Genomic DNA, 24,663 nt, shown 5'->3' with positions numbered 1-24,663 from the left:
GAAATGGCAGGGGGCAGTGGTAGGCCTGGGTTCAGGCAGTGGGGGGAGTGGGCGGCTAGAAGGGGCAGGGGTGCATAGGGAGGGAATTAGGCCTGAGCTGGGGCCCGGTGGGGGTAAGGCAGGGGCTGGGCCAGAGGCAGGAGAAGTGGCCGGAGCAGGGTGGGCTTGGGGCAGCTGGGGCCCTCTATCTGGTTCCCTCCAATTCAAAGGCCCACCCTTCAGACCTTGTAAGCACCCTGCCCCGCCCCAGCGTGCTCTGTCTGCCCAAAGCCCCTGCCTTCAGGCCAAACCTGTCCCTGCTCCCACCTCCCCTCAGACTGGCGCACCTGGGCCCCCTCCGGGTTGGGCTGGCCCCCAGCCAGGGCCAGCCCTTGCAAACCCTGCCCCACCAGCCAGGTGGCCTCCCGCGCTGCCAATCCCTTTGCCCTGCCCCTCCCCGCCCCTTCCCCCGCCTTCGGCCCAGCCCCCTCCTCCTCAGGTGAGGCAGCCAGGCCTAGCAGGCCCCACGCCGCTGCCTCTGCCTCGGGGCCACCGCTGCTGCGGGGCCACCATGCTCCTGCCCAGGCCTGGAGACTGACCCCAAGAGGGCACTATCTCTCAAGTCCGCCCCCACCTGCCGGACCCCAGGGTAAGCACCGGGGCCCTCCGTTCCAGGCCCAGGGCATGGGTGCCCCCATCCCCACACTACCTAATGTCCACCTCCCAACAGTGGGGTTCCCGGGGACCCCAAGAGTGGGCTCTCAGGCGTCTCTCCAAGGACCTCGGAGCTCCAGCCACCTCTTGCTCAGACTCAGAGATGGGGCCCTGGGTCTCCTCTTCCCTCAGACCCAGGAGTCTGGGTCCCTACACCCCTCCTCCCACATACCCAGGAGTTCTGAGCCCCCAAATCCCTCTTTCCGCAGGACCTAGGAGTTCAGGCCCTCAGGTCTCTCTACTCCCTCAGAGCCAGGAGTTCGGACCCTTGGTCCCCTCCTCCCCCAGACCCAGGCGAGGGGCCCCCAATCCTGCAAATCCAGGTGTCCCCTGGTTGCTGGTCAGACACTGACCCCATCCTTGAACCCAGCCTGATCTGCGTCCGTGATCACGGCGTGCTCTGGCCAGGGCCCAGTCCGTCCAGCCTCCCTGGATGGGCGCCTGGGACTGGGGGCACTGGGGCTGGGCTCGGCTCCCCCAGGCCCTGCCTCTCTGTTCATCTCCCCACAGGTCCCACCCCGGCCCAGGAGGTCAGCCGGGGAATCATTAACAAGAGGCCGTGACATGGCGGAGAAGGAGGGTGAGTCCCTGTTCCTTGAGTCCTGACTTTGGCTCTGCCTGGCGCCCCTCCCTCTGTGCTCTGCTCCCAGCCCTCTGCCCCCTCAGAGCCCCCTCTCTCTGGCACCCCTCCTGGGCCCATCCCCACCCCCTTCTGAAGTCTCTTCCACTTGATTAACTATTAACCAAATTTTCTGTGGGGCTGTGCCACCACCTGCCTTCCTGCTACCCCATATTACCTTCCCGGCTCCTTGCCTCAGTTTCCCCTCACACCCCAGTGATTTCTCAGCTAACCCTGGACATGCCCCTACTTGGAGCTAAGGGGAAGACCAGCTATCCAGGGTACGGACACAGACTCTGGGGCTGAACGCACAGGCCTGTATTCGAATCTGTTCCGCCACTTTTTAGCCGTGTGCTCTTGTACAAGTGACGTCATTTCTCTGGGTTCCATTTCGCCCCCCACCCCACCCCCCGGGTCAAGCAGGAATCCTAAGGCTACCTGCCTAGCTACCCCCAAGGGTTGCCGGGAGCACGGAACCCACACAAGGTACCAGTGCGGGGCGTAGCGCGTGAGACACACGCCGTGAACCAGACCTGTCATGACTGAGGCCGGCCAGCTTGGTGTCCCAGGGACCCAAGACCCCCACCAATTCTAGACATTCCTCCCACCTCTTCGCACTGTGGGCAAAAGAGCAGAGGGAGGACTTTGGACTCGGCAGGGATGGATGAAGAGGGGAGAGAGAGCAGAGAAACCTCTCCAGGAATGATGGGAGCGAGCGCCTGCCTGAGTGGCTGGCCCTGAGGGGCTCTTGGCAGGCCCTGGGGGGCTCCAAACAGCCTGCCTCCCTCTCGACCTCCACCACACTTGGGAGGTAGCTGGAGGGGCTGGAGCAGGGGCCAGTCTTTCCTTCCTGCCCTTTCCAGCGGGGCCTGGCTCCCTCTCTTCTTCCTGGGAGCAGGCTAGCGGGCGTTCAGTTCCAGATGGTAGCACTTTCGAGCTGGGAAGCCCTGGGCAAGCGGCTTACCCTCTCTGGGCCTCAGTGTTCATCTGTGAAGTGGAGCTGGGGTGAATGCACCTTTCACAGGGTGGTGTGAGGATTTCAACGGCATGAGAGTCAGGGGGTGCTGATTGTGTTGGCTGAAATGAGCAGTGCGGATCACTGGCCTCTTGGGCTCTCAGCAGTTAGCAAATCAAGTCCCAAACCATGCGGCTAGGGCCCAGAGCAAACCCAGGCTCCCGGTGGCTCAGGAGGGGGGCACTGTGCCCTTGCTGAGCAGGTGGCTGGCAGAGCCCGGACCCTTAGGGACGATTTTCCTCCTGGAGCTGACTGAAAGGAGTCTCCAGGGGCCAGGCCCATGCGTGAATGAACCAGGGAGAAAAGCAGATCGTGTCCGGAAGGATGGCCAGAGATGGTCTGGGGACAGAGAGAGCTGAGTGGGCTCCAGGGTATCCCCAGGCAGCTGCCTCCGTCCTGTAGCGGAGCCCTGCTGTCGGACCTGGAGCCGGTAGTCAAAGCTGGACCCAGATGCCGAAAGGTTCTGGTGCTGTGCTTACTTGCTGGGTGACCCAGGGTAGGTGACTGCACCTCTCTGGGCCTCCTTTCCTCATCAGCAAACTGGGGATGATGGTAATGATACCTTCCTTATTAACAGCTGGTGCTAGGCTGTAAGGAAGGTGCAGGCCAGGCCTAGGCCAGGGCTGTGAGGGCGCACGAGTCTGAGACAGTTGTGTTAACTTGGAAGTGTGCCCCAGGCAAGGTTCTTGGTGCTCTCTGGGGACTTAGAATTGGAGGAGGTGATACCTGCTGGGTTGGCTCTGGGTGAGTCGGGAATAGGTAGGGGGTGCCTGGCAGAGGGAAGAGCATGGATCGAGGCAGGGGCTGATGAGCTGCCGGGTGTACAGTGGCACGTAGAGAATTCGGGTATTTCCGGAGGAGGTCATGTCGGAAGTTGCGCCGGGAGAGTGATGAGGCGAGCAAGCCGGAAGCAGGTCTCCCAGGACTATTTTTGGTGAAGGGCCGGCTGATGCCCCGGCGGTGCTGGGTCTCTCCACAAGATGGCGCTAGTAGTCATTCTGTGTTTCCCTTCTGACTTGGGTTTTTACAAGTTCTGTGGGTGCTTGTTGGAAGCTCTGTCAGGGGTCTGGTAATGACCCATAAGGCTGTCTGGGAATTTGGGGAAGCATAGGTTCAACTCCCAGATCTCTGACGGCCATGCTTATATCCTAGAAAGGCTGGTATCACGGGGCTGAGGGACTTAGACTCTGTCTTGGGCAACAATGGGGAGTCATGGAAGGTTCTAGGTAACAAAGGGACAGGGTGGATTTGGTGTTTAGGACGATCCTCAAGCTTCCATGTGGAGGCTGGACCAGAGGGGAGGCTGAGCCCCCAGCTTGGGTGGGGCTGGGTGCAGGGAATAAGAGGGTGGACAGGACATCTTCAGAAGGTCTGCAGGCTATGGGGCAGGCAAGCTATGTGGGGGAGGGAGGCGTCCTGCAGATGAGGGACGGTCCTGAGGATGGGGCCTCTGAGATGGAACCTGAGGTCTGGGGGGGGGGCGTTGAGGCCAGTATGGGACCTGGGGGTTGTGAAGGACCTAGAGGATCCCAGGGGGAGGCATCTATGAGGCTGCAGGACAGAAGCGGGAAACTGAGGCTGTGGAGGTGTGTGAGACAGACTTGGGAGCAGGGAGCATGAGAGGGAGGCCACATCCCACCCTATGAACGCCAGGTTTCCGGGAGTGGGAAGAGGGTCAGGAGATGGAGAAGGCCCCTCTGGAGAAGTGGCAGGAAAATCAGACGCGTACGGTGTCCCAAAGGCCAAAGGAGAGACTTTCATTCGGGAAGTTGGAGTTGGGGACGCTGAGGGCTGAGACACAAGCTGCTGACTGGGCGGAGTTTCAGAGACAAGGAGCCAAAGATGTCACCTGTGAGAGTTTAGCAGCCAGATGGTGGGGACAGAAGACCAAAGGCGAGGGGGCCCTTAGCATCCTTGAGGAGCAGAGAGCAGCACCTCAGGGAGAAGCCAGGAATTCCGGCAACGCTGCTGCCTCACACCCGGCGTGAGGACACTTCCTGCCTCAGGAAAGACGTGCAGTGAGTGTGCCCCTCACACTTGGAGGACCCAGAGCGAGGACACTTCCTGTCCTACCAGGGGCACCTGCTTTAGGGCTGCCTGAAGCCCCCTGACTCAGAGGGCATGGAATAAAGTCCTTCTCACCTGAAGAGACACGGAGTGGCAATGCCATACACCCCGGCAGACACACCAACGCCTCTGGGCTGAGCTCGGAGTGGCCCAAAGCCCTGACAGGCACCCCTGAAAACAAAAGGACCAGGACTGGCCTAATGGCTGCAGGAGCCAAGACCTCCCACCGGAACCAGGAAGATGGCTGGGGACAGAGCTGGCGGGCGGGCGGGCTGGAGGCCAGGGCTGGCCTGGCCCCCTGCGGCCTCTTTGGAGGGAGGGTGTATTTGTTTTCTCTTGCCCTGGCGTGAACTGCTGGGCTCTCAAATTCTTTTTTTTTTTTTTTAAAGATTTTATTTATTTATTTGACAGAGAAAGAGACAGCCAGTGAGAGAGGGAACACAGGCAGGGGGAGTGGGAGAGGAAGAAGCAGGCTCCCAGTGGAGGAGCCTGATGTGGGGCTTGATCCCAAAGCGCCAGGATCACGCCTTGAGCCAAAGGCAGACGCTTAACGACTGAGCCACCCAGGCGCCCCTGGGCTCTCAAATTCTTAAGACACCCAGACAATGGCCGTCCCAGGAAGATCCCGGACTATGCCCTGCTCCATTCTGGGTGCTGGTCTGGCCCTGTGCCCACCAGCTGTAGGACCGCGATACAGGTGGGGGAGCTGGGACTCCTGCCACCCTGCCAATGCCCTGCAGAGGCCAGGGGCAGTCGGGCCCAGGGGCACGCCAGGCCCAGCTGAAGCCTCCTGGGACCCCAACATCATTGGCCCTCCCACAATCCCTAGCAAAGGGGTTGGCTTTTAATCCCCAGGGCCCCTGTTGCACTGGGAATAAAAATCCCTTTCCTGTTAGGCCACCCGGCCTCCCTAGCCGGTCCCAGCCTAGGTCCCTGCCTTCCCCAAACTCATGTCATCCTGGCCGTATCAGTGGTCTCTCTCTCGAACAGATAATGCGTATTCTTGCCTCAAGGCCTTTGCCTATGCTGTTCCCTCTGCCCACACCGCTCTTCCTTGAGATCTCTGCATGGCTGGTTTCAGCCTTCAGGTCTCAGCTCAAAGGTCACTTCTTGGGGAAGCCTTCCCTCATCACCCCACAGAAGCCACCTGCTGCCCCGACCGCATTATTTTCTTCATAGACTTTGTCACAATCTGGGAATGATCAAGTTTGTTTACTTGTTTATGTTTTCCCCTCAACCTTACACATATGAGAATGTGAGCCCCACGAGAGCCAGCATCTCATCTGTCTTGGGATGTATCTTCAGAGCCTAGAATGGTGTCAGGAGAGTGGATAGTCAGTAGGACGGTGAATGAACAAAGCTCCTTTTTACCAAGGAGAAAACTAAGGCCCAGAGAGGTGAAGGGTATTGGCCAGAAGCACACAGCTCTAATGACGTAAAAGCATTTGTTGAGAATTTGCTCTTTGCCAGGCGTGGCAAGAGGGAGCACAGCTTCGTGCTTATACGCTTGTTATGGCGTGGCAAGAGGGAGCACAGCTTCGTGCTTATACGCTTGGGCCCCAGCACCCCATGTGCCCTGGGGTCCGGGACTCCACACTGCCTCCTGCGGGCTGAGTCCCCGCGTGCATGTCACTCCACTTCTCTGAGCCTTACTGTTCCCTGTCCGAAAAATGGGAATCCTCCCCCAAAACGAGGACAGTGCTTGGGAGAATAAGCCTGTGATATGAGTTTGGCTACTATGATGTAAGAGAAATTTTAAGTATTGTTTTTAGAGGTGAGTGCTGGGTGGATGCCCATTAAACAGAAAAGAAAGCTGAGGTTCAAAGAGGTGAGGTCACCTGCCCAAGGTCCCAGGTCAGGAAGGGTAAGTCTTCTTTTTTTTATTAAGTGAGGCTGGCAGCTTTTCAAACTTAGGTTCTTAATCTTCAGGGGCATATTTGACCTTGGAGCTGGGTCCTGAGGGAGAGGTCTGGTTTGGGGGGAATGCCCGGGGACAGAGGGGCTGGGACAGCAGAGAGGGATGGAGCAGTGAGAACGTGCCAAACAGCAGGGGATTGAGCTGCCAAGAGGGCTGAGGTCAGGGGTCGCAGCCCCCAAGAAGCTCCAAGAACCTCTGAGAGAGTGAGCAGAAGTGAGAGGTTCAAGAAAAGGAGTTGCAAAGTGCAGCGTCACTGGGGAGGAGAGAGCCCGCAAATGCCAGAAGTGCCAGGAGTGCCAGGAGTGCCTGCGGGGAGGGAGGGGGAGGGTGGCTGCGGACCCGGCCACGCCCCTTCCCAGCTGTAAGCCTGGGGGAGCGGGACACCTGGTGGGCCCCACTGTAGGGGAGGGCGGGCCCTGAGAAACCAGGTCCAGGGCATGGCAGGCTCCGGCGTGCTGTTAGCCCTGGGGGGCAGGGCAGAGCTGGCCCAGTGCCCAGACCCTGCCTTGGTGACGAGGACAGGCCTGGCAGCGGTCCCCGCGTGGTGTCTGTTGCAGGTGGCCGGACTGTGCCATGCTGTTCCGGACCCAAGGTGGCAGCTCTTACGGCAGGGACCCTGCTGCTCCTGACAGGCATCGGGGCAGCGTCCTGGGCCATTGGTGAGTGGCCCCTGTGCCTCTCCCCCCCTGCCCACCCCCGCAGCCCTCTTCCTGACTGCCCTCACCTCTGCCTTCTCTGCAGCGACCTTTCTACTCAAGAGTGACCAGGAGCCGCTGTATCCGGGTGAGTAAAGCAGGCCGGGACCCTCGGGGGAGCCCCGGAGGGAACCTGGTGCGAGCTCAAGGAAGGATTTCTGAGTGACTGCGTGAGCATGCGCAGAGATGCGAGTAGTACCTGCACCCTCGTACTGAGCACCTGCTGCGGATCGGCTGCCGTTCTAAGTGCTTCACCTTGTCTCGTGTTTTCCGAACTCTATATACCTTACCCGTTAGTGCCTCATGAAATCAAATTAGGGAGTTGAAAACCACATTTTAAAAAGCACGAAGGAGATTAGAATAGTAAAGACCACAGCTCATCTCTCTCAGCACGGAAAAGTTTTGTGAATCTTTCATTTTGGTTCCCTAAGAGCCGTGCTGTTATTTTCTCCATTTTACAGATGGGGAAACTGAGGCTCAGAGCAATGCAGTGATTTGCTCCAGAAAGCACAAGTTCAGGGCTACATGGTAAAATGTAAAAATATGTTTCTTTACTAGGAGGCATGGTCAGAGCCCACTTGCGAGGCGCTGTATGAATTCAGAGACCCCTTCTTGTTCTCCAGGTGGGGGAGGGGGGTGCTACTTTTGTGATCCCCATTTACAGATGTGGAAAGTGAGACCAGAGAGGACACACAGCTGGGAGATGGTGAGGCCAGGAATAGCTCTCAGACGGCCCAGCGGAGCTGTGTCTGCAGACAGCTGAGAACGAACGGCCACACTAGTAATAGATGTGGAAACTAAATGTGGAATGAATGGGTGAATTTTCTGGGTGCCAGCCCCCAGCTGCCATTCCGTAGGCCCGTGCAGCAAGAAGAAAGGGGAAGTTGGGTGATGGGATGTATTTTTCACTCCCAGGAGCCTCATCTAATTCCATAAAGGACTCAGCTCATGCTAAGAGAAATGAAAATCCGGACAGAGAAAGCCTACGTCAGCATTGGTCACCATCCCAGCACTTAGCGAGCATTTACAGGGGCCAGGCATAGGCCTCAGGGCTTTATGGTTTCAATTCATTAAACCCTCACAAAAGCCCATTTTAATATGGGGAGCCCGAGATGCAGAAAGGCCCGGTGGCTGGCTGCACTTTCAGAGCTAGGAAGCGGCCACTCTGGGATCTGAACCCAGGCAGCCGAAATCCGCTCTATGCAGAACCACGACACCCTGCTGTTTCTCGAGAAACCGCCAAGCTATTCACCGTAGGCATGGCTACCATCTGCCGCACCCGCACTGTAACCTTGGACCTGTTATCGTCGCCCCCCCTTTTGCAGATGGGGACACTGAGTCCCAGTGGAGTGAACTGACTTGCCCAAGACCACACACTGAAGAAGTGGCAGGCCAGAGGGATCATGTCCCAGAAGCCACTCCGTAGCTCTCAATGCCACTGAGCTAAAATCTCAACCCCCTGCAGGATCCCGGCTCTTAGGGGGCAGACCCCTCTTCCGCCTTCACCTCGCGCTGCTTCTGGCACTCTCCAGGGTCCAGTCTATGGGCTGTTCTCATGCCCTTGAAGGACCCTCCTGGCCCCACAGTCTTGGCTCATCACCTCTTGCCACTCACACTTAGAAGTAGTTTCTGGGTTCCACTGAGCTCTGGGGCCTCATACCAGTCTTGTTCTGAGTCCCAGCCTCCTTAGCCATAAGCTGCAGGGGGGTGGGCACGGGGGACCAGGAGGGATGATGCGGTGCTTGGCTCTGAGCCACTTGGTATATGTGGCTTTTGGGTCTCACCTTCAGGCATTCCTGCACCCCCAGGGCCCCATGCTCCCTCCACCCCGCGGCCATGCCTGTTGCGTGGGGTAAAATTCTCCTCACACTTGACCTCCGGGGACTTTCAGGAGGGCAGGGGCACTGTGTTTGCTGCCGCAGACGGTGTCCTGCACGTAGTGGGTGCTCAGGAAGTCTTCACCTAATGAACATGCACAAGACAAGTTGCCGAGATGAACTAACTTGTCTTTGGCCTCCAGCTGGAAAGCAACTAGGCCGTGATTCAGACCTTGCTCCGGCCAACGCCAGCCCTCCTGCCCTTCAGTTATACTTGGGTTTTCCAAAAATGGTGGGAAATTGCAAAACAAATGAAAACAACCCCAAAGCTATATCCCCACCTAATTTTTCTGGGATTTTCACACCTCTAAATCTATCAGACAATTCAGTAAGCAAAACCAGATGACCCAGACACATTTTTTTTTTTTTTGCAAATAATGCCAACAAGAATAAAGAGCTGAAAAGTGAGAAACAGTGGCACAGAACGTGGCTTTAAAAATAATCGGAGGGGGCATTTGATATTCCCCCCCCCAACACCTATCCATACAGCGATCCCTTTTTCCCTAAAACCTCACGCTATCTGGACCATTTGGAAGCTCTTCACCCCCAGCTGGTGTTTCAAACCCCAAGTCTGGGTCTTGGAACTCGGGGTGGTGGGCGCCATCAGCAGAGGCGCCAGGCCTCGCCTGCCCCCACCTCAGAGCAGGAGGCCGCGATTAAGGCAAGGCAGCTAGGAAGCAATCAGTGCCAGCTGTGGGTAAGGAAGTCACTGGAAAAGCTTGTCTGGGGCAACATGCAGAGCTGGGGGTTTGGAGTCGTGCGGGCCTGAATGCAAGTCTCTGCTGCTCACTCACCTGGGTGAGGCACCTCGCCTCTCCCAGCTTCAGCCTCCTCCTCTGATCAGAACGGGGGTGATCTTTGTGGCCTTGGGGTGGTGTGGCGAGGCCCTGCAGTTGGTGGGCAGGGGGAACACAGTGCTGGGCACACACAGGTTCTCAGCAGACGGAGTTCTCTAGAACTGGGTCTAGAACGCCTGTCTCCCTTGTTGGGATCAGGGGGCTAGGGGAAGACCCCTCAGCTTGGGTGAGGCCAAATTGAGTTTGCCCCAGATCTGGTTTTCTAGAAGGTGCTCTGGGGCGCCAACAGTGCAGTAGGGTCAGGAGAATAGGACCACGGGCGTCACAGCTGGGCTTTCCCCAGACCTGCTCCCCCTGCCCCCTGTTCCATCCTGGTCAACGGCGGCTGCATCGTGCTTCTGCAGCTCAGCCCAAACACCTCGGAGTTGTCCTTGACCCCTCTCTCTCCTTCACAGCCACATCCAGTCTGTGAGCAAACCCTGTTGGCTTGACCCACAAAATCTCTCCAGAATCTAAACTCTTCTCCCCCACTCTCCCAGCCCGGGCCTGGCCTCCATCTTCCCCAGCCTGGACTCCCTCCCTGGGCTCCCTGCTCCTGTGGCGCCCCCTGCAGTCTGCCCCTGGCCCGCAGCCAGAGGGAGCCTGTGAACCCCTGAGTCAGGTCCGGGCGCTGCTGGCTCAGAGCCTCCCCTGGCTGCACCTCCCTCCTGGGAGAAGCGAAGTCCTCCGCGGACCTGGCCTACCTCCCAGGTCTCTGCCTCTTGCTCACTCTGCTCCAGCCTCCTTGCCGTTCCTCCCCCACCCCCGCCCCCACCAGGGGGGGATCTCTGCACTTGAAGTTCCTGCGGCCTAGTTCTCTGTTCCCTCACCTCCCTTCACGACTCTCTCCCCTCCTTCAGATCTATGTTCACACCCCATCTTCTCCGCGAAGCTTTCCCTGCCCGCCTGTGGGAAATGGCAAGTTCTCCCCAGGCGCCAGGATGCCCCTGCCTCAGTCAAGCTACATTTGTCTCCCTGGCTCCTTATTTTGTGACACACCATCTATTTTGCTTACTTGTCCCTTTCCTTACCCATCTCACCTGCTGGTCCTGGAGCTCCACAGAGCAGGGCTTTTCTCTGATTTGCTTATAGTTGTGGCAATTTGTTTCATTGCCCAAAATAGAGCCTAGCACATCCTGAGTGGTAAATGGAAATAAATATGCCTGAGGGCTGTGACTGGCTTAGGTGTGGAAGCGGGTCCTCTGGCCATGCGTGGGGAGTAGCCCGGGAGGGGCTAAGAGGACGGTCAGTTCTTAACACAACCAGCCCCAGACACAAGGATTCCCTCGCACGTTCTCTCTAGCCTTCCTGTATCTCTACCCCACCTCTTCTCGCAGTTGGTGATGATGTGTTTGGTTGAGTGACTTTTTTATGGCTGTCTATCTCCCCCAATCCTAGATTTTGGCTTGGTGAGGGCACTGCCCAGGGCTGTCTTGGTCATCTTTATGCCTCCAGCATCACCCCCTACAGGGCTGGGTATGGAGTAGACATCTAGTTAATGCTTGTTATCAGGTGAATGAATGAATTGAGTGAGTCAATGAATGAATGAATGAATACCACATGCTCAGCTTGGAGAATTGCATTTTAGTATATTCAAGGCTTGGACAAGTCCTGCAAAAAAAGATGGCTCTCTCTTTTCTTTTCTTTTCTTTTCTTTTCTTTTCTTTTCTTTTCTTTTCTTTTCCTTTCTTCTCTTTCTTTTTTCCTTTCCTTTTCTTTCTTTCTTTCTTTCTTTCTTTCTTTCTTTCTTTCTTTCTTTCTTTCTTTCTTTTTTTAGAAGACTATAGGGTATCTAAATATTTTGGCCATCTGAAGTGTTAGTCAAGGGCCTTCGGGTGGCAGAAGACAAAAGGAGAAAATAAGAAAACTGGTTAAACAAAAAGGGAAACGATTCACTTATTATCCAACAGTTCTGGGGGTCTTTCAGGCCTGGCTCCATCAAGGGGCAGACATCTCTTGGCTTTCCTCCACGTTGGCTTATTTTTCCCCACATGGGGGCAAAGACGGCCCCCAGCAGCTCCAGCCTCACAGGCCATTGTCTCGGGAACGTGGTTGAAACCACTTCCCTCTTCCCCGACATCTGATGTCCGAGTGGAGGTCCAGACGTGCGGTGCCTACGCAGCCAGCTTAGGCAGCAAGGAGGTGACAGCAAGGTCCCCGGGGTTCCCCGCCCACAGGTGCACCCCAAGCTCCTATCAGCTCCCACAGAGACTCAGACCTGGAGCTCCTCGGGGCTGGGCCAGGGGGCACGGTGGGGAGGTGACCCAGGCGGCTATCCTGTCGCCCTGCAGTACAGGTCAGCCCGGCCGATGCCCGGCTCATGGTGTTCGACGACACGGAGGGCACATGGCGGCTGCTGTGCTCCTCGCGCTCCAACGCCAGGGTGGCGGGCCTGGGCTGCGAGGAGATGGGCTTCCTCAGGTACTGGGCAGCCCTGGGGGTGGCGGGTACTGGTGGCGAGGGGCGGGGTGGGAGGAGCAGGCCTGACCCCTGCCTGCCCAGGGCCCTGGGCCACTCGGAGCTGGACGTGCGGACAGCGGGCGCCAACGGCACGTCGGGCTTCTTCTGCGTGGACGAGGGGAGGCTGCCGCTGGCCCAGAGGCTGCTCGAGGTCATCTCTGTGTGGTGAGGAGGGCCGTGGGGCTGGGGCGCCAGCCTGCCCACCCTCGGGGGCCCTTTCTCCTGTCTTAACTGGCCTCCCCTTTTGTTTCTGTCTCTGCCCCTGTCTTTCTTTCACAGTGACTGTCCCAGGGGCCGTTTCCTGGCTACTGTCTGCCAAGGTGAGACCCTGAAACTCGGAACCTTCTCCCTGAGACCCTCCAGGGCAGGGCCATGTCCCATCAGATCCCCTCTCCAAACACACACACCCGCCAAATCCTCTTACCCTACAAGGGCAGAGCTCTGTGTGTCCTCTCCCAGGGTGGTATCACCATGTCCCCATAGGGTCCCAGGGATGGGACTATGTGTCTCCTCACTTCCCTAGGATGGGCCCATGTTCCTGCAGAGCCCTCAGGTCAGGGTCTCCTCCCATCAGACACCCCCCACCCCCGGCCATATCTTGTTAGATCCTATGAGGATGGAGCTGTGTCCTCTGACTCCCCCAGGGTGACAGGTCCATGTTCCCTTAGTCCCCCAAAGCAGGGCCATGTTCCTATAGGTCCCTAAGGATAGGGCTGTGTCCTGAAGTTTCCAGGCCCCCCTGTTGCCCCTGACTCTGCCTCTCCTGCAGATTGTGGCCGTAGGAAGCTACCTGTGGACCGCATCGTGGGAGGCCAAGACACCAGCCTGGGCAGGTGGCCATGGCAAGTCAGTCTTCGTTACGATGGAGCACACCTCTGTGGAGGGTCCCTGCTCTCCGGAGACTGGGTGCTGACAGCAGCCCACTGCTTCCCTGAGTGAGTGTCCCCCACAGCCCTGAGCGGGAGAGGCAGGGGAAAGGCGAGGTGAGAGAGGCTGCGCCCGGGGACGCTGCCACCCTCCTCTCCTATTCCCCGGTAGGCGGAACCGGGTTCTGTCTCGATGGCGAGTGTTTGCTGGCGCTGTGGCCCAGGTCTCACCCCATGGCCTGCAGCTGGGGGTGCAGGCAGTAGTCTACCACGGGGGCTATCTCCCCTTTCGAGACCCCAACAGTGAGGAAAACAGCAATGATATCGCCCTGGTCCACCTGTCCAGTGCCCTGCCCCTCACAGGTAAGCCTGGGGGCTGAGCCTTGGCCTGGGGACGCCAGAGGCCGGGAGGACAGAGGACAGAGCCATAGGAATCCATGGTGATAGGGAAAACGATCTCGAGGGGAGTTAAACATGGAGTTAGCATTTGCCCCAGCAGTTCCACCCCGGGCTACGTGCCCAGAGGAAAGGAAAACGGGTGCACACAAAATCTTAGACACAGCTGTTCACGGCAGCTCTATTCACGACAGTCAAAAGATAGAAGCAGCCCCGATGTTTATTTGACAAGTGGATAGACAGAATGCAGTAGATCCATAAAGAGAGTAATATGTGGCCATAAGAAGGAGTTTTGGAGCACTGACGCATGATACGCAACGGATCACCCTGAAAACATTGTGCTGAGCAAAGACGTCAGACACAAGAGGCCACTATATGATTCCAGTTATATGAAATGTCCAGAAAAGGCAGAGCTGGAGAGAGAGAAAGTAGATTAGTGGCTGCCAGGGGTAGCGGTGGTGTGAGGTAGGGGCGAGGAGGGGGACAGGGAGATTCGGAGGTGACATGGAGCGAATACAGGATTTCTTTTCGGGGGTGATCAAATGTTCCCAAATCGATGGTGGCAATGGGGGCACCTTCCTGTCGCCAGGCGTGCCACTAAACCCTCTCTGCAAGCCCCCTAAAAGCCATTGACTTGTCTGCTCGAAGGGAGTGAACTGTATGGTGTGTGGATTATGTCTCGGAGAAGCTGTTACCAAAAAATACAGTTAGTGCAAATGAAGAAAGCTTTTAAAAATCTATGAATGAACCCGAGAGGGAATTAGAAGTTATTCCCTCCGCAGTTTTCAGGAGCATTTCCTCGCTCTCTGGGAGAAAGACTCCCTTGGGGGCTAGGATGTCTTCAGGGCTTTTCCACCGCAGGGCGGTGGACTGAGAGCCAGCTCTCAGCAGGCCACAGCGTGACAAAAGTATTAATAAAAACAATGCTGATGAAGTCACAGTCGTGGATGATGACGAGCCTTCGGCAGGCAACAGGAGAACGTGAATGAAATAGTAGAATTAAATACTATCCCGGTGATGATGTCATAGCGCCAACACTCGCACTTCACCTCCTGTGTGCCGGGCCCTGTTCTCAGCAGGCTGGGGAGCCTGCACGCATTTAGCCCCCACAGCAGCCCTGGGAGGGTGGATCCTCTTAGGATCCTGTTTTCCCACATGGAGGAGGTCCCCACGCAGAGAAGGTAAATGTGGCTCCAAAGTCCCGAGGCTGGAAAATGGCAGAGGTTTGGGTCGAGGCCGCCTGGCACGGGAATCTGTGTGTAACCCCCTGGCTTTGCTGCCGGGACCATTCTGTAGCTTGCATTCTACTTCTTTTTATGGTTATTTTCTGTGTTCCTGGTTTTCCATCAAAGGGGATGATACACATTTTTCTTTAAAGTGAAACAAACCCTTGTCTTTAGGGAGGGTTACAAATCGTGATATAGAGAAGGGTCCATGGAAGGACAGGAGGATGGGGTGGGAGCCGCTTGGCCGGGAGACACATGGCTGAGGAGGTAAGAGCACAGGATTTGGAATCAGATTCAGGTGCTTACCAGCTATGTGATCTTGGCTTCACCTCTCCGTGCCTCAGTTTCCCTGATCCATTAAATGACTTCTTAGGGTTATCAAGACGATTAAAAGGGTAATATGAGGGGTGTCTGGGTGGCTCAGTCAGTTAAGCATTTGCCTTTAGCTCAGGTCATGATCCTGGGGTCCTGGGATGGAGCCTCATGTCAGGCTCCCCGCTGAGAAGGGAGCCTGCTTCTCCCTCTGCTCCCCCTCCGGCTCAAGCTCGCTCTCTCTTGCTTTCTCTCAAATAAATTAATGACGTCTTTAAAAAAGAAAGGTAATCTGAGTAAAGAGCTTAGAGCAATGCCAGCACACAGTGAGCACTCAGTTAACACAAACAGTCATTGCTGTTGTTGTTGTTTATTACTATTACTAGTTATGGGAGCATTTCCTATTTGCCAAGTGTGCTGCTCAGGGCGTCACCAGTTTCTCACCACAACTTCTGAGGGAAACAATTATCCTGTCCATTTTATATCTGAGAGCTCTGACGCTTAGGCCCATGAAGTCGCCAGCAGGCAGGCAGTAGACAGAGCTGTCAGGACTGTGGTGTGGGTTGTGCACTGCACAAGGACGTCACATCTTAGGGGCGCCACTGTTGTTGGTGTAGGCCTGTGTATCTATTACAATGATCTTCTGGCAGATGGGAGTCAAGTATCTAAAGACAGGGATGCATTTTTCTATTTCTCCCAAGGGTGCCTTCTAGGCGGGGGGTGGCCTGTGGGCCACGGTTAAGTACGCGGGCTTGGGAACCAGGCCAACCTGGGTTCAAATTCTAGCTCTATTATTGCCCCGTTACGAGACCTTGGACAAGTGACTCGGCTTCATCTCCCTCCTCTGTAAAGGGCTAATAGTAGCCCCTTGCTCTCTGGACTGCCAGGAATTGGGAGGAACCGAGGCAGGAAGTCATCTAGTGCCTGGTGCGCTCTCAGGGGACAGCAGCTCCTGCTGTGGTTATTTGAAAAGAGCAGAGGAGAGGGTGTGCCGGGACCCTTGAGGCCACTGGACAGAGGCTTTGTTCCAGGCGGGCCAGGCCAGCAGAGGCTGGACCGCCTGGTCTCTCTCACAGAATACATCCAGCCCGTGTGCCTCCCAGCCGCCGGCCAGGCCCTGGTGGACGGCAAGATCTGTACCGTAACTGGCTGGGGCAACACGCAGTACTACGGTGAGTCCTGTCTTCTGCCTGCAGAGCCACCGTGAGGGAGACGGAGCTGGGCTGGGGAAAGGCAATCTGGCTGGAAAGGCAAATGCTTCTTGGTCCTGGGGCCCAGGGCCGCTGAAGAGCCTGGGGGGGGGGGACAGCAGGAGGGAAGGGGGCTGCGCCCATTCCCCAGCCTCTGCCAGCCTTGCCCGCACACCCCCAGGCCAACAGGCTGGGGTACTCCAGGAGGCCCGAGTCCCCATAATCAGCAATGAGGTCTGCAACGGCCCCGACTTCTACGCGAACCAGATCAAGCCCAAGATGTTCTGTGCCGGCTACCCTGAGGGCGGCATTGATGCCTGCCAGGTGAGGGACTGGGTGGGGCGGCCCGGAGCCCCTGCCACTCCAGGGATGGGAACACAGGGCTGTGGGTGGCTGGGCTCCCTATTTCAGGGCCAGAGCTCTGTGACCACAGCCCCTAGCTACCCAAGAGGGCCTCCCGGATGACCTCTTGGCCTCCAGCCAGGCCTCCCCTCTCCCACCAGGGTGACAGTGGTGGCCCCTTCGTGTGTGAGGACAGCATCTCTCGGACGCCTCGTTGGCGGCTGTGTGGCATTGTGAGCTGGGGCACTGGCTGTGCCCTGGCCCAGAAGCCAGGTGTCTACACCAAAGTCAGTGACTTCCGGGAGTGGATCTTCCAGGCCATAAAGGTGAACGTCAGGCCCAGATGGGAGCCAGAGGGCGAGAGGGTTTGGGACTCTTAATGGGGAAAGGGGAGGAGGCAGGGGTTTTCTGGAAAACTGTGCTCAGGCTAGAAATGGTGCCCTAGGGGACAGATGGATTTCCAAGGGCTTGTGCGGAGGGGAGGTTAGCTGTGGGACTGGGGAAGCCTCTCAGACCTCAGAAGCCCCCAGTTGTCTTTCTCCAGACTCACTCCGAAGCCAGCGGCATGGTGACCCAGCTCTGACCTGTGGCTTCTCCTTGATGCGCACGCCTCCAGGGCCCAAGTTCACCCACGTGGCTCCAGCCCCACCTGCTGGGGTTCACCCTGGGCCCGGAATGGGACGTTTTTCTTCTTGGGCTGAGCCCACAGGTCCAAGGATACCCTTCCTCCAGGCTCCTCTCTTCCACAGTGGCGGGCCCACTCAGCCCTGGGACCACCCGAGCCTCACCCTCCTGACCCCCATGTAAATATTGTTCTGCCATCTGGGGACCCCCATCTAGATGCCCGTGATGACAGGATGCTCTTTAAATAATAAAGATGGTTTTGATTAACATGGCCTCTGAGTTTGCAAGTGTAAACAGCAATGAGGACGTTTGTCGGGGAGGGAAGAGAGAAATTAGGGACTGGCACAAATCAGGCAGGGAGCATTATCCTCCAATTCCCACTGGCTTAAGAGAAAAAAAAATTAATTGGTTCACTTAACTGAAAATGCCCTGGAGCAAGCGGCTTCAGGTTCTGCTGGATCCAGCTGCTCAAATATTTTTCATCAGAACTGCCTCATTTCCTCTCCAAAATCTGGTTTTGTATAGAGAAAAGCTTTATTTGCAAGAAGCCTCCCCTACGCCCCTACAACCAGAGACAGAGATGTCTCCTACCCACCCAAACACTAGGCTGATATGCCATGGACCACTTAGCAGCCCCAGTGGAAAGGAAATGCTTTTCTCCCAATAGCTATAGCAAGAAAGGCCCAGGCCTGGCTCTCACTGGACAGTTTTGGGTCATATGCTCATCCCTCATCAAATCACTGTTCACGTGATGCATGGAGTCAGGGGGTTGACCCTCAAGAACTATATGACTTCAGTGTAGGGGGTTCCCCAAAGGAATATGGAGTGTTTTTTCTAAAAAAAAAAAAAAGGGATGTAGATGCCCACTGGGGGGGAAAAGACATTCACCATAGGCCAACACAAGAAACCAGGCTCTGTAGGGTGGAGACAGGAGTGCTAGACCCCGTGAGCAGAGCCTGAGACCCCTGCCCCTTCCTTTATCTGGGCTGGAGGTTGGGTCCCAGCTTCCCCTGGGACCCACTCTGTTCCCTAGAGTATCTGCAGATCTCATAGAGGCTTGATGGCCACGAGAAATTAAGCATTTTCTGCCCTAATACTCCACTTGTTGCTGAAAATCAGCTGGTCTGCAGGAAAATGCTCACGGAAGCCTGGTTCCCATGACTTCCAGTGACAAACATTATAATGTGCTGCCCCTCAGCTGCATGCACCCAAGCAATTTCCTAAAACAGAGACACAGGAAAGTGCCTTCAAATAACAGACCGTTTGGAAGATGCTCCAAGCATCACTCCCTGGATACCAAACCTTTAGTGTGGCTGATCCCCAACACTGCTTTGTCCTTCAGGAGCCAACCCCCCCCCACACACACACACAACTGCCCAGTCTCATTCAAGCTCCAGGCAGGTTTTCCAAGTGTCTGCACATGGCTGCACGGCCCGACCCATCCTATCTGAGACGTTCATTTGAGACTTGGCTCACACTTTGTTTCGTTAGAATTTTGGAATTAGCTGAAAAATGAACGGTGCCTGTGTTTTATGAAGCTCAGGGGTTCTGAGAGAACACAGCCCCACGGTGGGGGTCCCGAGCAGATACAACCATGTCCTGGAGAGCCTAAGGGGACACAGCTTACCCTGGCAGGAGAGGGCTGGTCTGAGCAGACCTGACCCAGCTCTGCAGGGGACAAAAGAGGGCAATGGCCTGCCCTGGGGGACCTGAGAGGAGGTGGCCCTGTTCTAGGGGACCTAGTGCGTTAAAAGCCAATAACAGGTCTACCGGAAACAGGTCGACCAGGTGGCCACTCTGGTATCTGCCACCATTATTGCTCCCTTGGAGGCAGGGAGGCAGTTAGAGGGATCATGATTCACTCAACTGTCATCTATCAGCTTCCTGTGTTTGCCAGGGGTCTGTGAGCCTCAGTTTCTCCTCCTGCCTCCACCAGTCTTGTGCTCCCCCCACCCCCAAAAAGCCACTATTAGAACCATGATGACAATACAGGGTTATCGTCATGTTCTGCGGGGGTCTTGATCTTCAGAAAAGTTGACCCTCCAAACTCAACTTCCGTGTCACTGGCACGCATCTCCAAGCCAGAAGGATTCAGCCCACTGAATGCAACCGTATCAGGAGCACAAGCAAGGCTTTGCATTCACAGTCAGTGCTTCTAGCTGAATTTTCACTTGCAAATATAGAAAAGCCTTTGGGATGTAAGTTGGAATGCAAAGCCTCGCGTGTGTTTCCCAAGTTGGCGTCCTCCCAGTCAAGCAGAAGGAGAAACATCCAGGCTTTCACAATAATTATCTTACAAGGAAAATGCCACCATGATTAACAATGATTGTGACGATCAGAAATAATTACCGTGAACGTTCAAGTAGTGGTGTGAGTAGGGAATGGATTTTCGCTTCTGCAGAAAAAGTAATACTATTTAAATTCTGCGGTGTCACGTGGGCAGCGGTTCCGTTGCTGCGCAACAAACCACCTCAAACTCAGCGGTGTGAAATAGCAGCCATTTTATGATGCTCGTGGGTTCTGCGGCTCAAAAAAGTCAAATGGGAGCAGCAGGGACTGCTTGGCTCTGCTCAGTGATGTCGGGGTCCTCGGCTCGAAGATCTGAAGGATGCAGGGACTCGGTGGACAGAGACAGAGGTAGGGAAAGTGCTTTACTCACATGTCTGATGCCTGGGCTGGAACGGCTCAGAGGCCGGGCTCAGCTACCAGCTCACCCGGCCTCTGAGCACAGCTGCCTCAGGACATTGGCACTTTTCAGGGGTCTCAGGCTCCACGGGGAGTGTTTCTGTAAACACTGCCTCTTACACCCCAGCCTCCCTTCTGCTCTACTCTGTTGGTTGAAGCCATCACAAACCTGCCCAGACTTGAGGAGCAGAGAGAGACAGACCCCACCTTTCCGTCTGTTGAAGAAATTCGGGGCCGTGTTTCAGAACTGCCACAGAAACTCATTTACTGTAGGGGCCTGTTGGCCGTGACGAAGTGGAGGGCTTGTCCCTCACTAAAGCGTTCAACCTGAAAGATTTGCCTGCTGTAATTGTGGTGGGTCATAAGATTGTGACAGTAATAAACATTTAATACGTTTTCAGATTTCTTTTTATGTTTCAGAAGTTCATCCTAGGATGGTGATGTTCAGCACGGGGCATATTTTTATTTTATTTTATTTTATTATTATTTTTTATTTTAATGTTTTTTTTTTATTATATTATGTTAGTCACCATACAGTACATCCCCGGTTTCCGATGTAAAGTTCGACGATTCATTAGTTGCGTATAACACCCAGTGCACCATGCGATACGTGCCCTCCTTACTACCCATCACCAGTCTATCCCATTCCCCCACCCCCCCCCTCTGAGGCCCTCAGATTGTTTCTCAGTGTCCATAGTCTCTCATGCTTCATTCCCCCTTCTGATTACTCCCCCTTTCTTTATCCCTTTCTTCCCCTACCGATCTTCCTAGTTCTTATGTTCCATAGATGACAGAAATCATATGATAATTGTCTTTCTCTGCTTGACTTATGTCACTTAGCATTATCTCCTCCAGTGCCGTCCATGTTGCAGCAAATGTTGAGAATTCGTTTTTTCTGATAGCTGAGTAATATTCCATTGTGTATATGGACCACCACTTCTTAATCCAGTCATCTGTTGAAGGGCATCTCGGTTTCTTCCACACTTTGGCTATTGTGGACAATGCTGCTATGAACATTGGGGTGCATATGGCCCTTCTCTTCACTACGTCTGTATCTTTGGGGTAAATACCCAGTAGTGCAATGGCTGGGTCATAGGGTAGCTCAATTTTTAACTTTTTAAGGGACCTCCACACTGTTATCCAGAGTGGCTGTACCAACTTGCATTCCCACCAACAATGTAAGAGGGATCCCCTTTCTCCACATTCTCTCCAGCAATTGTTGTTTCTTGCCTTGTCTATTTTTGCCATTCTAACTGGCGTAAGGTGGTATCTTAGTGTGGTTTTGATTTGAATTTCCCTGATGGCTAATGATTTTGAACATTTTTTCATGTGTCTGTTGGCCATTTGTATGTCTTCATTGGAAAAGTGTCTGTTCATATCTTCTGCCCATTTTTTGATTTGTTTATTTGTTTCTTGTGTATTGAGTTTGAGAAGTTCTTTGTAGATCTTGGATACCAGTCTTTTATCTGTAGTGTCATTTGCAAATATATTCTCCCATTCTGTGGGCTGTCTCTTAGCTTTTTTGACTGTTTCCTTGGCTGTGCAGAAGCTTTTTATCTTGATGAAGTCCCACAAGTTCATTTTACCTTTTGTTTCTCTTGCCTTTGGAGATGTGTCATGAAAAAGGTTGCTTTGGCCAATGTCGTAGAGGTTGCTGCCTATGTTCTTCTCTAGGATTTTGATGGACTCCTGTCTCACATCAAGGTCTTTCATCCATTTGGAGTTTATTTTTGTGTATGGTGTGAGATAGTGGTCAAGTTTCATTCTTTTGCATGTAGCTGTCCAATTTTTCCCAGCACCATTTATTGAAGAGACTGTCTTTTTCCCACCGGATGTTTTTTCCTGCTTTATCAAAGATTAGTTGCCCAAAGAGCCGAGGGTCCATTTCTGGGTTCTCTATTCTGTTCCACTGGTCTATGTGTCTGTTTTTGTGCCAGTACCATGCTGTCTTTGTGATCACAGCTTTGTAGTACAGCTCGAAATCTGGCATTGTGATGCCCCCAGCTTTGTTTTTCCTTTTCAACAGTTCCTTGGAGATTCGGGGCCTTTTCTGGTTCCATACAAATTTAAAGACTATTTGTTCCAGTTCTTTGAAAAATGTCATCAGTATTTTGATCGGGATAGCATTGAAAGTGTAGATTGCTCTGGGTAGCATGGACATTTTAACTATGTTAATTCTTCCGATCCATGAGTATGGAATATTTTTCCATCTTTTTGTGTCTTCCTCAATGTCTTTCAAGAGTGATTTATAGTTTCTAGAATATAGATCCTTTCCGTCTCTGGTTAAGTTAATTCCAAGGTAATGTATGGTTTTTGGTGCTATTGTAAATGGGATGGATTCACTAATTTCTCTTTCTTCAGCCTCATTATTCGTGTATAGAAATGCAAGTGATTTCTGAGCATTGATTTTGTATCCCGCCACATTACTGAATTGCTCTATAACTTCTAATAGTTTGGGAGTGGATTTTTTTGGGTTTTCCATATAGAGTATCATGTCATCTGAAGAGAGACATTTTGACTTCTCTTGCCGATTTGAACGTTTTATCCCTTTTTGTTGTCTGATTGTTGCTGTGCAAGGACTTCTAGTACTATGTTGAATAATAATGGCAAGAGTGGGCATCCTTGTCATGTTCCTGATCTTAAGGGAAAGGCTTCCAGCTTTTCCCCATTGAGAATGATATTTCCTATAGGCTTTTCATAGATGGCTTTTATGAGATTGAGAAATGTACCCTCTATTCCTACACTCTGCAGGGTTTTAATCAGGAAAGGATGCTGTATTTTGTCAAATGCTTTTTCTGCATCGATTGAGAGGATCATATGGTTCCTGAGTCTTTTCTTGTTGATATGATGTATCACGCTGATCGATTTGCGAATGTTGAACCACACTTGCATCCCAGGTATGAATCCCACTTGGTCATGATGGATAATCCTTTTAATGTACTGTTGGATTCTATTAGCCAGGATCTTGTTGAGGATTTTGGCGTCCATATTCATTAGGGAAATCGGTCTGTAATTCTCCTTTTTGATGGGGTCTTTGCCTGGTTGGGGATCAAGGTAATATTGGCTTCATAGAATGAGTTCTGGTAGCTTTCCTTCTGTTTCTATTTTTGAAATAGCTTTAGGAGAATAGGTATTATTTCTTTTCTTTGAATGTTTGGTAGAATTCCCCCAGGAAAACCGTCCGCTGGAGTTTTGTTATTTGGAAGGTTGTTTATCACTGATTCAATCTCTCCATAAATAATTGGCCTGTTTAAAAATCAATTTCTTCCTGTTTCCAGTCTTGGTATTTATAGGTTTCCAGGAAGGCCTCCATCTCGTCCAGATTGCTTAATTTATTGGCATATAGCTGTTGATAAAAGTTTCTAATCAATCCTTCCAATTTCATTGGTGTTGGCTTTTGACCTCCTTCTTCATTCATCAGTTTTATTAATTTGGGTCCTTTCTCTATTCTTTTGATAAGTCTTGCCAGCGGTTTGTCAATTTTATTGATTCTCTCAAAGAACCAGCTTCTAGTCCTGTTGATCTGCTCTACTGTACTTCTGGTTTCTACTCATTGACTTTCTGCTCTAATCTTGGTCAACTGCTTCCTCGTTGTGGATTAGGCCTGTCCCCTCTGTTGCTGTTCCAGCTTTGAGATGAGAATATAAAAACTGCATTTTAGATTTTCTATTCTTGAGTGAGGGCTCTTGGATGGCTATGTATTTCCTTTAGGAATCATCTTTGCAGTACACTTAAGGTGGTTTGGAATCGTGTGTTTTCATTCTCGTTGGTCTCCATAAATTGTTTAAATTGATTTTTGATTTCCTGGTTTATCAAGTCTTCCTCTGAGCAGGATGGTTCTTAGTCTCCCAAGTGTTTGTTTCTTCCAAATTTTTCCCTTGTGGCTGAGTCCAATTTTCAGATGCTAGGTGGTCTGGAGAATATGCAGGGGAACATCAGTCTTTGGTATTGGTTGAGACCTCTTTTGGTCCCAACATGGTCTATTTTGAGAATGTTCCATGGGTATTAGAATAGAAATGAGTATTCTTTTGGGTTCTGGGGGTGTAGTGTTCTATATATATCAATGAGGTCCCACTCGTCAAGTATGGCATTCAAAGCTCTTGTTTCTATGTTGGTCTTTCTGCCCTTATGTCTGGTCTATTGCTGATATGAGTGTTGAGGTCCCCTACCATTAACGTATTTTTATCTATATGTCTCTTTATTCTGGTTAAGAGTTGGCTTGTATATCTTGCTGCTCCCCTGGTGGGGGCATATATATTTATAATTATCATATCCACTTGTTGGATACATCCTTTAAGAATAATATAGTGCCCTTCTGTGTCTCTAACTATAGTCTTTAGTTTAAAATCCAATCTGCCTGATATGAGAATTGCTACCCCAGCTTTCTTTTGAGGTCCATTGGCGTGAAAGATGGTACTCCATCCCTTTACTTTCAGTCTGAATGTATCTTTAGGTTCAAAATGAGTCTCTTGTAGACAGCAAATGGATGGGTCATGTCTTTTTATTCAATCTGGAACCCTGTGGTGTTTTATGGGAGAATTTAGGCCATTTACATTGAGACTGATTATTGAGAGATATGATTTTAATGATGCCATGTTGCCAGTAAAGTCTTTGTTTCTAAAGATTGTGACTTTCTGTTCTGTATCACTCTTGGGGCCTTTTTACTTTTATAGAATCCCCCTTAATATCTCCTGTAGGGCTGGTTTTGTGGTTACGAAATTGGTCAATGACTGGCCATTCTGGAAGATCTTTATTTCTCCATCCATTCTGAATGACAGCCTTGCTGGATAGAGGATCCTTGGCTGCATGTTTTTCTCTGAAAGAGCTTTAAAAATGCCCCCC

The 24,663-nt window shown here is 53.1% G+C and overlaps 1 protein-coding gene across 1 annotated transcript; it reads left to right on the top strand.

Annotated features, from left to right (window-relative positions):
• Window positions 1-1,257: 1,257 nt before the first annotated feature.
• HPN (hepsin) lies at window positions 1,258-17,403 on the top strand. The gene is made up of 12 exons (XM_008712083.2): window positions 1,258-1,273; window positions 6,870-6,971; window positions 7,054-7,095; window positions 12,012-12,141; window positions 12,223-12,345; window positions 12,460-12,500; window positions 12,950-13,115; window positions 13,219-13,409; window positions 16,057-16,152; window positions 16,352-16,494; window positions 16,674-16,838; window positions 17,057-17,403. Exons 1-12 carry the CDS (start codon window positions 1,258-1,260, stop codon window positions 17,093-17,095), a joined length of 1,254 nt encoding a protein of 417 aa, XP_008710305.1. The 3' UTR covers window positions 17,096-17,403.
• Window positions 17,404-24,663: the final 7,260 nt, after the last annotated feature.

The sequence above is a fragment of the Ursus maritimus genome, unplaced genomic scaffold (assembly GCF_017311325.1).
Source record: "Ursus maritimus isolate PB19 unplaced genomic scaffold, ASM1731132v1 scaffold_19, whole genome shotgun sequence".
In the NCBI taxonomy this organism is placed as follows: Eukaryota; Metazoa; Chordata; class Mammalia; order Carnivora; family Ursidae; genus Ursus; species Ursus maritimus.
The sequence above is the reverse complement of the archived record's forward strand: the minus strand, read 5'-3'. Positions and strand labels throughout refer to the sequence as shown.